This window comes from Euphorbia lathyris, chromosome 5 (assembly GCF_963576675.1).
Source record: "Euphorbia lathyris chromosome 5, ddEupLath1.1, whole genome shotgun sequence".
Taxonomy (NCBI): domain Eukaryota; kingdom Viridiplantae; phylum Streptophyta; class Magnoliopsida; order Malpighiales; family Euphorbiaceae; genus Euphorbia; species Euphorbia lathyris.
In genome coordinates, this window is record NC_088914.1 from 61122928 (window position 1) to 61138678 (window position 15751).

General features: G+C 39.1%; 1 protein-coding gene across 3 annotated transcripts; it reads right to left on the reverse strand.

The window, feature by feature from the left end:
- Positions 1–2034: 2034 nt before the first annotated feature.
- LOC136228714 (probable aquaporin TIP-type alpha) lies at positions 2035–4836 on the reverse strand. Of its 3 annotated transcripts, XM_066017173.1 has the most exons (6): positions 4707–4836; positions 3910–4012; positions 3164–3251; positions 2696–3051; positions 2514–2621; positions 2035–2347 (listed from the first exon to the last, which is right to left on the reverse strand). In XM_066017173.1, exons 4-6 carry the CDS (start codon positions 2874–2876, stop codon positions 2328–2330), a joined length of 309 nt encoding a protein of 102 aa, XP_065873245.1. In that variant the 5' UTR covers positions 2877–3051; positions 3164–3251; positions 3910–4012; positions 4707–4836; the 3' UTR covers positions 2035–2327. The 3 variants fall into 3 exon arrangements, with proteins under 3 accessions (XP_065873245.1, XP_065873244.1, XP_065873243.1); XM_066017172.1 differs by having other exon boundaries at positions 2035–2621; positions 3164–3233; XM_066017171.1 differs by having other exon boundaries at positions 2035–2621.
- Positions 4837–15751: the final 10915 nt, after the last annotated feature.

Genomic DNA, 15751 nt, shown 5'->3' on the forward strand with positions numbered 1-15751 from the left:
ACTTGCTACAATAGCTAATATTAGTCTAATAGATGTAAACCTTACAACAGGTGAGAATGTCTCCTCGAAGTCTATTCCTTCCTGTTGTGTATAGCCTTTAGCGATAAGGCGAGCTTTGTACCTTTCGATAATATTGTCAGCCCTTCGCTTCACTTTGAGAACCCATCTGCTCCCAACAGCTTTTCTACTCTTTGGCAGATCAACCAGTTCCTAAACATGGTTGGATCTCATAGAATCTAGTTCATCTTGCATTGCTATAGTCCATTTGTCTTTTTCCGGAGAAGTGAAAGCTTCTTTAGCATTTCTAGGTTCCGCGTTATAGGTTCAGCGCCTCATCCCAAGCGACGGGGAGAACCGTTGACGACACGACTGTTTTGGGCTCGGGGCCCAATTGAGATCACGATGCATTTTTGATAGGGTCGGCACCGGAGAATGAGTCGCCACCCAAACAAGGTTTGGGAAATGTTACCGAGATTCCTTGCGGGAAGCAAGCGGGTTTGGGGAATTTGGTACACTTTGGGGAAGGCTAATATCCATTCGAAAGAAGATATTAGGCACCCCCAAAACGCCCGGTGAACCCACCGGACTCCTACTTAACATTCCGAGTCTTACCAGGCTAATCACATTATTCATTTAGGTTTAAAATTCTTTTAAGAAAAGCTTGTTTTGTTTTGTATGAAAAAATAGCACGAATAAATGAAAATTCTCAAATCAAGTCAAACAATTATACAAAATGGGTACAAATTAATTAATTAAATTACAAATACATCCGGGCATCCCCGAGTCTTCAACCATATTTAATTATTTAATAAAACCTGCAAAATCCGGGTTAGAATCAAATAATTAAGAGAATAGTGAGAAAAAGAGAGTTCAGCATTTCTGACAGAAAGGTTTTGTCACAAATCGTATCAGAAGGTTTGGAATGGTCTATTTCCATTTTCTGACGGAATTCACATACAGAATGTCTGTCAGAAGGACCTGCTACTTTATTCGATTTATTTCTCATTCTTTTCCAATTCCGTTTGCCTCGAAACACCACAAAACATACATTAGTAACTTCTAATAGATAAATAAAATACTAACTTGTAGAAATAATGATAAAAAATAATTAACCTAAGATTAATTGATTTAAACATGTTAATAATAGAAAATATACTTACATGGATCAAAATGAATATCAAAAAGTATTAAATCAGGGATCAAAATGAATAGAATGAAGGTTCCTAAAGCATGGACTAAAGTGAATAAAACAGAAAGATCCTAATCAGGGACTTGATAACAACCCAAATTATTCTTGAATAAGGAATAAGGGAAAATTAATATAAATAATGGCAAACCATTATTCCTTCTAAAAAAGATATTTATGCATGATTAATATGGAATTAATGACAATTATTGTAGGATTAATGCAGGGGTGAATATGCAAATAATGGAGAAAAGGAAGGAATTTCTAGCATTATGCCACACCACGTGGACCATCGCGAGATACGCCATAACGAGATACGCCCGATGAGAGCGAGTAGTGGAGACCCACCATAGCTCTCAAGGAGAGCGTACATATGCCTTGACGGATCTAAGAATATCAAAAAAACTACAAGAATTCAAGCTTATTACGACAAATTAATTTGTCAAAATATGTCCTATTTTTGTCAAAAGAAACATTTTGTTACAAAATCTTTTGTCACCATATTAGTCACAATAAGCCCGTCTTAATAAGTTTTTTGTGACAAAAATTGACTTCCTCGTAATAAATTACTACTTATTGTTACAATTATAATTTGTCACGGGTCTAGCTATTATGACAAAATCTTTTATCATAATATATTTTTTTGTCATAATATATTATATTGAAAAATCCACAAAATAAAATTTTATCGTGACAAATAGTGCAAGATGACAAATGATACATTATTACAATAGTTATATTATGATTAAAGAAATGTGAGTACGAACTTAATTTATATATATATGAAAGAATATAAATTAGAAATGTAGAGCTTTTTTTTATAATGAAAAAAGAATTACAAACAGGTCTTAATGAAACCATAAATTTTAGGTTTCAGAACAGGTAAAATTAAATAGGAAATAAATTGAAAGATAATTATTGTTAAGCATAAATCAAGTTCTAACAACTGACTACTCACTATTTTAGCTATGTTGTGTGATGCAAGTACAAAATTGTAAGGTTGCTAACTCAATCTATAGGATAACGGAACACATAATCTTGAGAGGTATCGAACACAACAGGAGCCATGAATTCCACTTGGCAACTCCTAGATAACCAATGAAAGGTACCGACTTTTTCCCACGCGACCTCAGTTGCTGCTCTAGCTTCTCCTTCTGGTCTCTGCATTCATAATAAAACACAAAGATCAACAAAATAACAGCCCCAATAAGACTTAAGTAGGTAATTACAATTCCATTAGTAACAAGGCTCAACAAGAGAGAAGCCACAATAGCACCAATAAGCTGTGCAATTCAATAAAAGGAAGCTCGGAGAACAAAAATCTTTCCTCCCACCAAAGCACCGAAAGCAACAGCCGGATTCACATGCCCTCCTGATATGTTAATGCTTGCTGAAACTGCTGTTGCCGAATCCCCTGTTTCCTTGTACACTTTATCTGCACCAAAAGAGAACATCACAACACAAGCTTTTAATTCAAGAATTAGGAATATTATATATATATATTCTTACCTAGAGCAAGAACAGATCCTTCTCCGGTAAACACGACGCTGCGAGTGGATATAAACTCAGTTAATGCAGCTCTCATAGACTCTGGGTGGGCTGCATCTTCTGCTCTCCCAAATGCACATCCTCGAGGCATCTTATCTTGTCTCTTGTTGTTAAGGGGAGAAGACCAAAAAGGCATTTGCATGTATCAGAAGTGGAAGCATTGAATTCATATATAGCAGCAGGAAAGATTGTTTTCTGTGAAACCATTTGGGATGGATCTGGAGTTCTCCTAGCTAATGGCGTTGGCACTATAATGGCCGACTCTGAGTACAGCAATGACTTTTCTTTCAGTTACCCTCTACCCGCAATAGTAATCACTGTAGAAGATGGACAACAAGTCTTAAATTACATAAAAGCTTCAGAGTATATTGAAATGCATATTGTTATATTGGTTAAATATTTGTTCTGTGAAAAGTACAATGTACTTACCCGTTTCGATCTTTTAGGAATCCAATTGCGAGAATTCTAGTCAGTGAAGCTCGGACTGATATCATGGCACCTTCAGTTGTGTCATTCTCTTTTAGAGGACCCAAATTAGCCAAAACATTCATCCAAAAAAATAGGGTATTCTCACAAATAAAAAGATGAAACAATGTAAGAAATTGCAACTCATACATCATCATACAGAGACACTAAGATTGAAGAAAACGAATCATCAAATATAATAAGGATAAGGTACCAAAATGGATCTATGGTTTTTGGGGAAGTATCAATTTAGGCTCCACGTACAAAATAGCACCAAGATAGGCTTAATATTTAAAAACCAGTAACAATTTAGGCCTCGATAACGAAATCTGATACGTCATTCATATTACTCCGTTAAGTTCTGATTTCTCTCTCCACATACGAGTAATATAAATGACGTGTCTCGTTCTGTTATCGGGACCTAAATTGGTACTCTTTTTTTAAGCCTATATTGGTGTTATTTTGTACATAGAGCCTAAATTGATACATCTCCAAAAAACCATAGCCCTATTTTGGTATTTTTCCCAATATAATATTATCAGAATTTTGATTCAAAAAAACTGCATATTCAAACACCATTAACAATCCTTTTAATAAGGAGAAAAGATGTTTTGATTCCAAAAAAAAACTGCATATTCAGACATAAAAGAAAAGATGTTTCTAATTTTACAAAATGAAAAAGAATGAGAAAAATGAGGAGCAATTGTTACCTCATCAATCTCACACATAACAACTTTGTCCACAGTTTTATGTCTGAGAATTTCTCTAGCAGTTGAACCTTCACCTCCTCCCATGATGAAAATTGTCTTTGGACTAATTAATTACAATCAAAACAATTAATTAATTAACTTGACAATTAAGCACATAATTACAACTAACAAGCATAATAATAAACGAATTGGACCAACTAACTGAATGCAATCAATCACCAACCATCCACATGGTAATCTGAGAACCCTTACTAAGTAGAAGGCCTTCCCAAATATCTTTGAAAATTACAATAGAGTAAGAGCATTATGTGATTATCCTATAATCAAGTACATCCACCAAGAACTTATCAACGAAGAAGAACCCAATTAATTTTCCCAAACCGAGAATTTTGTATAGATAAAAAAACAAGCTATAAAGTTTTAATAATCAGTATATTGCGATGCTAACAAACGAACCGACAGTTCATTCAAGAATTCGATTTAATACATAAAATCTAATTATTAACAAACCTAAAATCAAAGAGCTAGAAAATGCAGGCACAATTTTTTACCTCAATGACAAAATATACAAGCAGAATCTCAAAGAAAGCAAATAGGAAAGGGTGAAAAGTAATCTAGGGTTAAAGCAATGTGATGCTTGTCCGACGAAGTGATCGAATTAAATAGAACATGCATCTGCTGTCGTATTAAGATTGAACCTAGATTTCGCTTCATTAATAATAGACGAGTCTTAGATGAAGAGAGAGGCGATAGAGAGCTTGTCGTAAATAGAGAGAGAAAAACGATGGAGAGCTTACCTCGGAGAGAGAGACTGAACGACGGATAGCAGAGAGATAGGAGTGGATTGCAGTAGAGAGAGAGGTGGAGTCCATAGGTTTTGGTTCACCTAATTGGGGGGAATTTTGCCGATTAGAATTTATTTATTTTTCAGGGGGAAGTTTTGCCACTTAGAAATACATTATTTTTTTTATCATATAACTTTCTATCACAATATTAAATATTTATGATGAAATTGTGTGACCAAATTCTTTTTTATCATAATATCTATTAAGTCTTCCTTTATTGTGATAAAATATTTTGGCAATATATTGCTTTATCACAATTTGGTTTAGTTTTTTCACATTTTCTTACAAGTTATAATTTTGTTATAATAAATATATTAATTGCAACAAATATTATTTTGTCATAGAAATTTTTGTCACAATACTACATATTTGTTGTAGTGAAGGCGTCTTTATTACCATTCATGAATGAGAATAAATACAATTAAATGACAATTAATAGCCATTAAAGGGGAATAAAGACTTGACTGTTCGAATACTCCAACTCTACGAGTTTCAAGGATAAATGATGAGATTAATGGAGAATTGATAGTAATTAAAGATGAGTAATGACATGACTGTTCATCTACATCTCCATAACATCCAAATATCATACATGGGGAAAAAGGATGATTAGACAAAGAATGAAGGATCCGCCATCAATACTCTTATGGATAAGGATCCACCGACGAATCTCCAAATGGTGTATAAAGCAAGATTCATAGGTGGCGGATCTATGGATTCCTCAACACGCCTCAAAGGGTCAAACGCCTTAGGAGACCCGCCGTCAAACATCGATACGCCCAAGGAATGGCCAAGCCGATTCCCAATAAAGGCAACTAATAACCCATTAATGAGCTAACGGCCATACTTGAATAAGATCAGTAACCGCCATTAATGAGGCATTAATGGAGAGTTTCTAGTTACCAAGAGTTACAACTACATTAGTATAAATAGCTTGCATCCCAAGCTATTGAGGTACACTTACTGATTCTCTACTTTTGCGCTTACAGTTTATTCTCAGAAATATTACTGACTTTGGCATCGGAGTGTCCCCGGCCGATCCCAATGGCGCCTCACAGGGAAATGCTCCGATCAAGGATTTTCCACAAGTTATCAATTGGTGCGGTGAGCATGGATCTCTAACAAACAGAAGATCACAAAATCTTGATTGTATAGAGTTTCACAAAGAACAAAACAATGGAGTCAATGGAATAGAAATCACAATCTCAAACTTTGGCTCAATCAGTACAACAAATCTATCCAAAGATACAGTTCTCCATATATTGGTGGGAAAGAGTTTTCTACATTAAATCTGGAACTTTATGATGAAAAAGATAAGTTTCCTCCCCTTACTTATTCCATTTTTAATTAAAGAAAATTGAGATCACTCACTCTTATAAAGTGCTATGAGTATCATTACATGTTATTATGATAAATCTAATAAATTGTGAAAGATAAAGTAATAGACACAAATCTTTCATTAAATCTTGCATGCTCAATATGCCTTATATTTTTATGCATGACGAGTATAATATGTCATTATCATTAAATTAGTACAAGTTGCATGTATAAGATCCGTAATCTTGGAATTTTATAAAAAAAAATTCATCCATTCAAGGTGATTTTATCACTTAATATTAAGATATCATAAAAGGCTCGTGTAATTACAGATAATTTAGGTCTGACTAGTCTTTTGGATGAACATGCATATAACTATTAGAAGAAATTACAAAAAATCATATTTGGTTTTTCTTGTACAATTCACCATCTATGTATGGCTTTTCTCATATATAGTACTTTTAATATCAGAAATTCATATTTTTTAATATTGTTTTGTCAAACAGTTATCTCATTCCCTTTTTTACAAGAATGTGTTTATTCATAATAAAAACTGTTTATCTGACATTGTAAGAATTTCTTTTACCAACGTAAGAAACTTGAACATATTGAATCTATTTGTGATTATCATGTAATTGTCTCTAATTATTAAGGCCATTATGGACTGATGAATTACCAAATTGGATAAACGAAACTTTCATACCCTGAGCTAACTACAAAATAGTGCAAGTGTCAGTTTCGGATAAGAACATTAATTTATGCAAAATTCTTAGGATATACATGACAGTTCCTTAGAGATTGTTTGGATGATGGTATATGAGGGTAGGTGATGATGAATTTTGAGCAATTTTCCTTTTACCCCAAATTGGAGGAGAATCATGGTACATGTATTTTTCTTCCAAAATTACCCTTTGTATTTATTTTATTTATACAAATGAAATGATATAAGAGTAATTTCATATATAACTATATTATTACACTTCATCCAAACAAGGCATTAATGATCTCTGAATGCCATTAATACATGGATGCACAATATTGATTGCAAGTAAATAGTAACTCTATCTTATCCAATATAGAATGTCATAACTTTTATGATGTTTAAAATAAATATGCTATCTTGGATATTAATGCGCATTGAAATACAAAAGGACATTGTTCTTAAACCATTTTCATTATGATTATTTATTAAGAATTCATTATGATAATTATGTGCAGTAGTAATCTTTATGGTTATGACCGTTATATGTGGTATTATTAACACAAGCATGAGTAAAATTCTATTATGAATTTGTTTGACATATAATATTTACTCGCTTTTATCCTTTGACTAAGTTCATTCTAGAGTCAGGGACCAACGTGAAGGAATTACTAAATTAATTCCAAGATGAACTAAGAATTCCATAAAGAGACATTGCATCGTATATGATATTTGCCAACAAAGGTCAATGCAAATAGTCTTTCACTATGAAGTCAGTTCCATGGATCAAGCCATTGATCCCCAAGGTAAGTGAATATAGCTTTTATGCCTTACCACAATCTTTTAATAATGGACAGGATATGCCCACTTCTGGAGTTCTTTATGTACTAACCCACAAGTACAAGGGAATCACTAATACTGCAACCAGCGCCTAACACTGGCATGAAAAGTAAAGCTCAATCCAAAGAGGTGTACATTCAGAGTCATTTCAGAAAAATTCCTTGACTACGTCATTAGCCAAAAAGGAGTTAGAGCAAATCCAAATAAAGTAAAATCCCTATGAGGCAAATGGCGAAAAGAGCGCCTAAATAAAAGCCCTACGAGGAGAAAGGTGAAAATAGCGCCTAAATGAAAGCCCCACAAAGGATGAGAAAGATCCAAAGGTTGAACGGGCGGATCATCGTACTAGGAAGATTGTCAACAAGCATTTCAAGGTACAAAACAATTCCTAGCAGAACCACCCTTGATGAGTAGACCAATTTGAAGGGGAGACCTGCATTTGTATCTATCTGTCATGGATAAAGCTATGTGCACCGTGGTTATTCAAGAAGAAGAAGGTCAATAGTTCCCCATCTATTATGTTAGCAAAATGTTGAAGGATGCGGAGACAAGATATTCGAAGCTAGATAAAATGGCTCCAGCGGTTGTGACAACATCCATCCGCATCAAACCGTAGTTCCAAGCATAACCTCAACATGATTGAGATCAAAATCAAGAGCCGACTTCGCCACCACTGAACACATGGATGATGAGATTGAAAGGCGAGTGCATGCCGCTCTAGATAGATGAAAGAACAATGCAGAAAGGTACGCCCATCCAGTTAACAGGAATTCACCATTCACAGCACGGATCATGTGGTACGAGGCAGACAGAAGGTTTAAGGCTTCCAACTTGCCACAATATAAAAGAGAAGACTCAATATAAATGGGACATTACATATCCCGAACCCAAAGGAGGGGAGCATGTAACCGTTGGAAGAAACGCCAAAGCGTACTACGGGTTCCATAGAAGAAATGGCCACCACATTTTGAAGCTTGCTGGGAGCTGGAAAACTAGATAGATTTGTCCAGAATAACAAATAACAAGATGACAAGCAGAAGACCGATCCCAGAAAGAAATTCAAAAGTGTCATTAATGTCATAGCAGATGGACTAGTGTATCAGCCACTCGTGAAAAAAACAAAAATATCCGCCCTGGATAAAACATCCCTCAATTGCTCCTTTTGCAGAAACAGGTCCAGTAATTTCTCCACATACAGATGCATTGGTAGTAACAATGACGATTGAAGGATGGGAGATGAAATGAAGCGAGTAATGGTAGACATGGGAAATTCTTGCAATGTCATCACCAGAGGTGCATTCGCCAAACTAAAAGTTGATCCGATCCAAATAGAAACAACCATTGTTGACATCATGGGAGTGACAGGTCACACTATCCAGACCAAGGGCCAAGTAATTTTGGAATGCAAGCTGGCGGATAATGATCAAGCATGGATTGGTGATCTGGAGTTCTCTATTATGGATGGACAATTAGCTTATAACATCATTCTTGGGCAGCCGTTCATCTCAGAGGTTGCAGCCCTAATTTCCATCCGTCGTTTGGCAATGTACATTCCCACCAGCAAAGGAGGAGTAATGATTAGCGGGAACCAAAAGGTGGCTTAAGAGACCTACTCGGCGTCACTATCGATCTACCCACAATCCAAAGATGACGAAGGTAAGGAAGATGAACTTGTCACTAGATCTTTGGGCGACACGGAAATGTTCCTTATTGCTGATGGAAAGCGGGTGCGAATCGCCAAAGGATTAAAACCTAAGATCAATGAGGATGTTACGAAAGTTCTCATTGAGTCTGAAAGCGTGTTTGCATGGGAGAATGAGATCCCCACAGGAGTAAGCCCAGATGTGATTACTCATAAGTTAAACATCATTGAGGATGCGGTTCTAGTTGCTCAGAAAAGACGGAACCATGGGCCTAAAAATCAGTATTTTTATGTATTCTTATATGTGCATTAAACTGTTATAGTATCCTATATTTTATAATTTATTCTTTCTCGCCATACTTCTTATATTCATTTGCCTAGTTTTGTTCTATATCTTTCCAAATTCTATAGAAGAAGAAATAGCAAAGCTGAAGAAGGCGGATGTAATCAAAGAGGTGATATACGCCCAGTGGCTAGCGAATGAAAAGTTCCACAGGCGGATCAATTACCTCAAAGATAGGACAATTGGTCCCCATCACGGGCGGATCCCCTTTCCACAAAGATAAGAAACACAAACCCTCAAGAGCTTTCAAATGAGCTCAACTCTCTCCTCAAAGACAGGAAAAATATTGGTCACCATCAAAAGTGGGTTAAGATTATCTCAAACATGAGAAAATTGCACCCTAAACTTTCTCCTCAAAGATAGGAGAACAATAATCGCAGCGGCGGATCGATTTACCTCAAAGATAGGAAACGATTGATCGTCGTCAGGGACGAGTTAAAAATTTCTCAGACGTGAGATCGTTACACCCTTAAGTATTCTTCTCAAAAGGAGAGTATTAAGACCCGCCGGCGGATCGATTTACCTCAAAGATAGGAAACAATCGATCACCTGGGGCAGCTTAACTTCCTCACCAGGAATAAAAGCTTTAAACCTTCAAAAAAGGTTAACACATTGGGGTATGGCTGGCCACCTTCCCTAAACAATCGGAGAAGTCCTAAGTAAATCAGGTTCTAAAACGTTACTTGCTAAAAGATATAATGCATTAGTAAAAATAGTTCTGGAAAGAAAAGGGCTCATCCAAACAATGAAGCCTCGTCTTCATCCAAACAATGAAGCCTCGTCTTCATCTAAGTAATGAAGCCTCGTCTTCATCTCCAAATAATGAAGCCTCATTTTCATCAAAACATTGAAGCCTCATCTTTATCCAAGCAATGAAGCCTCGTCTTCATCCAATTAATGAAGCCTCGTCTTCATCTCCAAATAATGAAGCCTCGTCTTCATCCAAATAATGAAGCCTCGTCTTCATCTCCAAATAATGAAGCCTCGTCTTCATCCAAATAATGAAGCCTCGTCTTCATCCAAACAATGAAGCCTCGTCTTCATCAAAGTAATGAAGCCTCGTCTTCATCATAGAAATAACGAAGTCTCGCCTTCACAAATGCAAAGTAAAAACACTTTGGAAAATGAGTAAAGGCTAAAAAAGCAAATGCCTAGAGTGTCAAAACCCCCACAAAATACGCAAAAGTCCCTAAATGGCTTCTTACTGATCCCTAAGGGCGGGTCATTCTCCTCAATATGGCAGAACTGAAGAAACGAAGTCCCTAAAGGTGAATCATAATCCTATGCGGTAGGAACAAATAGTCCCATAAAGGGCAGATTATTCCTTTCTAAAGGAAATATAACTCTCAAGAAGCCCCTAAAGGCTAACAATGGATACAACTGACCACCTATCCACGAAGAAGAAAAAACCCCTAAAACCGCATCATATCCATATATGATCTCATCTAGGGCGGGTCCACTTTCCTCCAAGATAGAAAAATAAAACACCCTTTGGACAGCCCTAAAGAGCTTTTTATACCTTTAGGGGGGCTTCTGATAACAACCCAAATTATTCTTGAATAAGGAATAAGGGAAAATTAATATAAATAATGGCAAACCATTATTCCTTGATACAGATTGAAAGCGATAAATGAAGGTTTTTATCGTAAACCAACAAAGAGGTTCTTCTCTAGCTAAACTAGAAGGAGTGAATCCCAATAAACAAGGTATAAACCTTAGGTTCTCAAAGAGAATGATTTTTTATTGATAAAAGTTGCCTCATCCTTACAAAATGAGGGTTTAAATACATCCCTCTAAAGATAAGAGAAAGGACAAGGACTACCCTACTAGGGTTACAATACGGTTAACAACAAAAGGGTAAAATAGGTAGTACGTCCCGACAATCAGTACAAAGGTACAGGTACGGAGTGTCAGGGTTGTTGGTGAATTCCTTCGGGAGGAAGTAAACCTGACGATCCGCCCAGGAGTAGCTTGAGGATCCACCTCTCGTACGCCCCAGTGATCTGCCACTCTAATGCTCCCCCCTTCGATCCGTCAGGATGCGTCTAGGATCCGATACGCCTAGGATCCGCCGGTTCTAGCGAGGATGTCCGCATTATTCTCTCCTTCTTTGAAAGAGCTAGACACTGGTGTGCTCTTGTTAAGCTCCAAAGGACCATCTGGCTTCCACGGGCTAAGGTCACGGACATTGAAATCTGGTGACATTTTACCAAGCCAATTTGGCAGCGCTATATGATAAGCATTGGCATTGACCTTCTTGGTGACTTTATAAGGCCCGTATTTCCTGGGCCGAAGCTTGCTGCTTGGGGAACTGGCGAGTCTCTCTTTGCCCAAATATACCATAACCTCATCCCCAACTTCAAACTGTAGGTCCCTGCGGTGCTCATCCGCCTTCGCCTTTAATTTCTGGTTTCTCCCCTCAAGAGTCTCTTTCACCTCTTAGTGCATCTGTACATAATCCTTGGCCAGCTAGTTGGCAGTCACGTTTCCTTTAGGAAGATGGGCTATATCAAGGATGTGATTCGGGGTCTTTGTGTATACCACCTCAAATGGGGATCTCCCGGTTCCCGAATGTACAGAGCCGTTGTAGGCGAACTCAGCTTGGGCTAAAACCACATCCCACATCCTGGGCTTATCCTTACATTTGCTGCGCAGTAAGTTTCCCAAAGTTCTAAAGACCACCTCTGTCTGTCCGTCTGTTTGAGGGTGGGCGGTGGTGCTAAACTTCAGAGACGTATCAAACAGAGCCCACAACATCCGCCAGAAGTGACTGAGGAACTTCGTATCACGATCCGAGACAATGCTCTTAGGTACGCCATGTAGCCTGACAATCTCTTTGAAAAATAGCTTAGCAGTCGTTGAGGCATCATTAGTCTTGCGACATGGTATGAAGTGGGCCATCTTTGAAAACCGATCAACCACGACAAAGATGGAATCCATGCCTCTCTGAGTTTTGGGTAACCCTAGGACAAAATCCATGGACAGATCCTCCCATATGATTTCTGGTACAGGCAAGGGTAGCTGCAAGCCAGCATTCGTAGTGCGTCCCTTGGCGGTCTGGAAAATATAGCATCGTTCTACTAAGTAGGCAACATCTCTCCTTATCTTAGGCCAGAAATAACGGGAACTCACTGCTTCATATGTCTTGTCTCGCCCAAAATGCCCTCCTAGGGATTCGCCATGTAGATCACGAACAACCTTCTCGCGGATGGAAGTGCAGGGTAAGCAAAGTTGGTTGCCCCTCATGAGATACTCATCCATCAGGTGATACGCCCCATCCCCATGTTGGTGCTGACACTTTTCCCAGATACTGCCAAAATCAGGATCCGCCAAGTATTCTCCTCGGATGTGTTCAAAACAATTGGTCTCTAGGTTTACTGTCTTTATTAGTGACACCCTTCGACTCAAGGCGTCCGCCACCTTGTTCTGTTTTCCAGCCTTATGGATAAGCTTATAGGGGAACTTATCTATGAAGGCGGACCACCGGGCGTGCATAGAGCTTCAAAGTTGCTTCTGACCTCCCAGGTATTTGAGAGCTTGGTGGTCGGTGTAGAGAATGAATTCTTTCCCTACTAAGTAATGCTCCCATACTTTTAATGCCCTAACTACGACATAAAATTCTTGATCATACGTTGCCCACTTTTGCCTTGCCTCACAGAGCTTCTCACTGAAATATGCAATGGGTCTCTTTTCTTGTATCAAGACACCACCAATCCTAACTCCACTAGCATCACATTCAACTTCGAATAGTTTGTCAAAATTGGGATACGCCAGCATGGGCGATGTACTCAACTTTTCCTTGATCAGGGCGAAGCTCTCCTCTTGGGCATCCGCCCACGCGAATCCCTTTCCTTTCTTCAAGCACTCCGTCAATGGGGCCACTATGGAACTGAAGTTCTTGATGAATCGTCGATAAAATGTTGCTAGCCCATGAAAACTCCTGATGTCCCCCACGTTCCTCGGAGTAGGCCATTCTCGGATGGCTCTTACCTTCTCTCCATCAACTTGGACCCCATCGCCACTAACCATGAACCCAAGGAAAACCAGGCTTTCCATGACGAAATCACACTTCTTAGTATTGGCGTATAACTGGTGTTTCCTTAACAGGTCAAACACTATATGTAAATGCTCCACCAAGGTCTCGCTATGAATCAGGATGTCATCAAAATACACAACTACAAATTTGCCAATCACCGGGCGAAGCACCTGATTCATCAGCCTCATGAATGTACTGGGGGCGTTAGTCATCCCAAATGGCATAACTAACCACTCATACTATCCATCTCTAGTCTTGAAGGCGGTCTTCCACTCATCCCCAGATCGAATTCGTATCTGATGATAACCGCTCTTGAGATCAATCTTGGAGAAAACTCGGGATCCGCCAAGTTGGTCTAGCATATCATCCAGCCTTGGAAAAGGGAACTTATACTTGATAGTGATCTTGTTAATGGCCCTACTGTCCACACACATCCGTCAAGATCCATCCTTCTTGGGCGTAAGTAGGGCTGGGACGGCGCATGGACTCATACTTTCTCTAACGTATCCCATTTCAATGAGCTCTTCCACTTTATGCCTCATGATGTCATTTTCCTTTGGACTCATTCGATAATGAGGGAGGCTTGGTAAACTAGCCCCGGGCACAAGATCGATATGATGTTGGATGTCCCTCAAAGGTGGTAACCCACTTGGCAGCCCTTCAGGGAACAGATCTTGATATTCGCCAAGTAGGCGGGTCACTTCATTCGGCATCTCCCTTTCGTCCCTTTGGGAGGATTCATGATTCGCCTTAACCATTACCACATACACCATCTGGCTCTCTTCACATTCGCTGACAAATGATTTGTGTGTAGGACAGACTACCAAGGTAGACTTCTCGTCGGCCTTTGGCTCTCTCATCATTGGCGTAAGTGTGAACTTCACCACATTCTTCACAAATCTGTAAGTGTTCTCTCTTCCTGCATGGATGGCATCGTTATCAAACTGCCAGGGTCGGCCCAACAATAGGTGGCAGGCATCCATATCGACCACATCACAACAGACTTCATCACTATAATCACCAATCACAATAGGTACCCTGCATCTCTGGGTCACCCTAAGTTCACCCACGTTTTTGATCCATCCCACCCTACAGGGGTCGGGATGCGCCTCCGCCAACAACCCGAATTTCCGAACGGCGCTGCTACTCACAATGTTCTCTTGGCTCCCACTATCTATTATCACATTGCATCGTCCACCTTTCACAAGACAGCGGGTCCTGAATAGTCGGTGCCTCTGATCTCCCTCTATCCGGCTGGAGACTAACAAACACCGCACCACATGAATGGCGTATCTCTCTTCATCCGCCTCATCATCATCTTCTCCTAAGGGTTCACAAAATACTTCATCCCTAGGACCCATTTGTGGAAGCTGTTGTTCAGGGACTCCTTCCTTTCTCTGGGTTGATCCTCCCGCGGTTGGTCGGATTAGAGCCAGAACCTCCAGTTTGAAGTTTTCTAGGGAGGTGGCTAGCTCCAGGAACCGTTGGTCGGTTTGCCTCTACCGCTCATGGCTGGCTTGGATCTGCTCCGCGAGGTGCTCCCTCAGCTCCTCATACCTCCGGTCACTCGTCTCCATGGAATCTTACGGTTGTCGGGGTTGAACCATTGCCAAAAGAAGTTTCGGGTCAGGAAATGATCGGCTCTGATACCAACTGATACCGATTGAAAGCGATAAATGAAGGGTTTAATCATAAACCAACAAAGAGGTTCTTCTCTAGCTAAACTAGAAGGAGTGAATCCCAATAAACAAGGTATAAACCTTAGGTTCTCAAAGAGAATGATTTTTTATTGATAAAAGTTGCCTCATCCTTACAAAATGAGGGTTTAAATACATCCCCCTAAAGATAAAAGAAAGGACAAGGACTACCCCTACTAGGGTTACAATACGGTTAACAACAAAAGGGTAAAATAGGTAGTACGCCCCGACAATCAGTACAAAGGTACAGGTACGGAGTGTCAGGGTTGTTGGTGAATTCCTTCGGGAGGAAGTAAACCTGACGATCCGCCTAGGAGTAGCTTGAGGATCCACCTCTCGTACGCCCCAATGATCCGCTACTCTAATGTTCCCCCCTTCGATCCGCCAGGATGCGTCTAGGATCCGATGCTCCTAGGATCTGC

Excerpts from the sequence above, each read along its gene's own strand:
- LOC136228714 (XM_066017172.1), bottom strand. The coding sequence starts at position 2,876 with ATGCAAATGCCTTTTTGGTCTTCTCCCCTTAACAACAAGAGACAAGAT. Across the intron at positions 2,622-2,695 it reads AGGATCTGTTCTTGCTCTAG|ATAAAGTGTACAAGGAAACA; the intron begins GTAAGAATATAT and ends CTTTTGGTGCAG.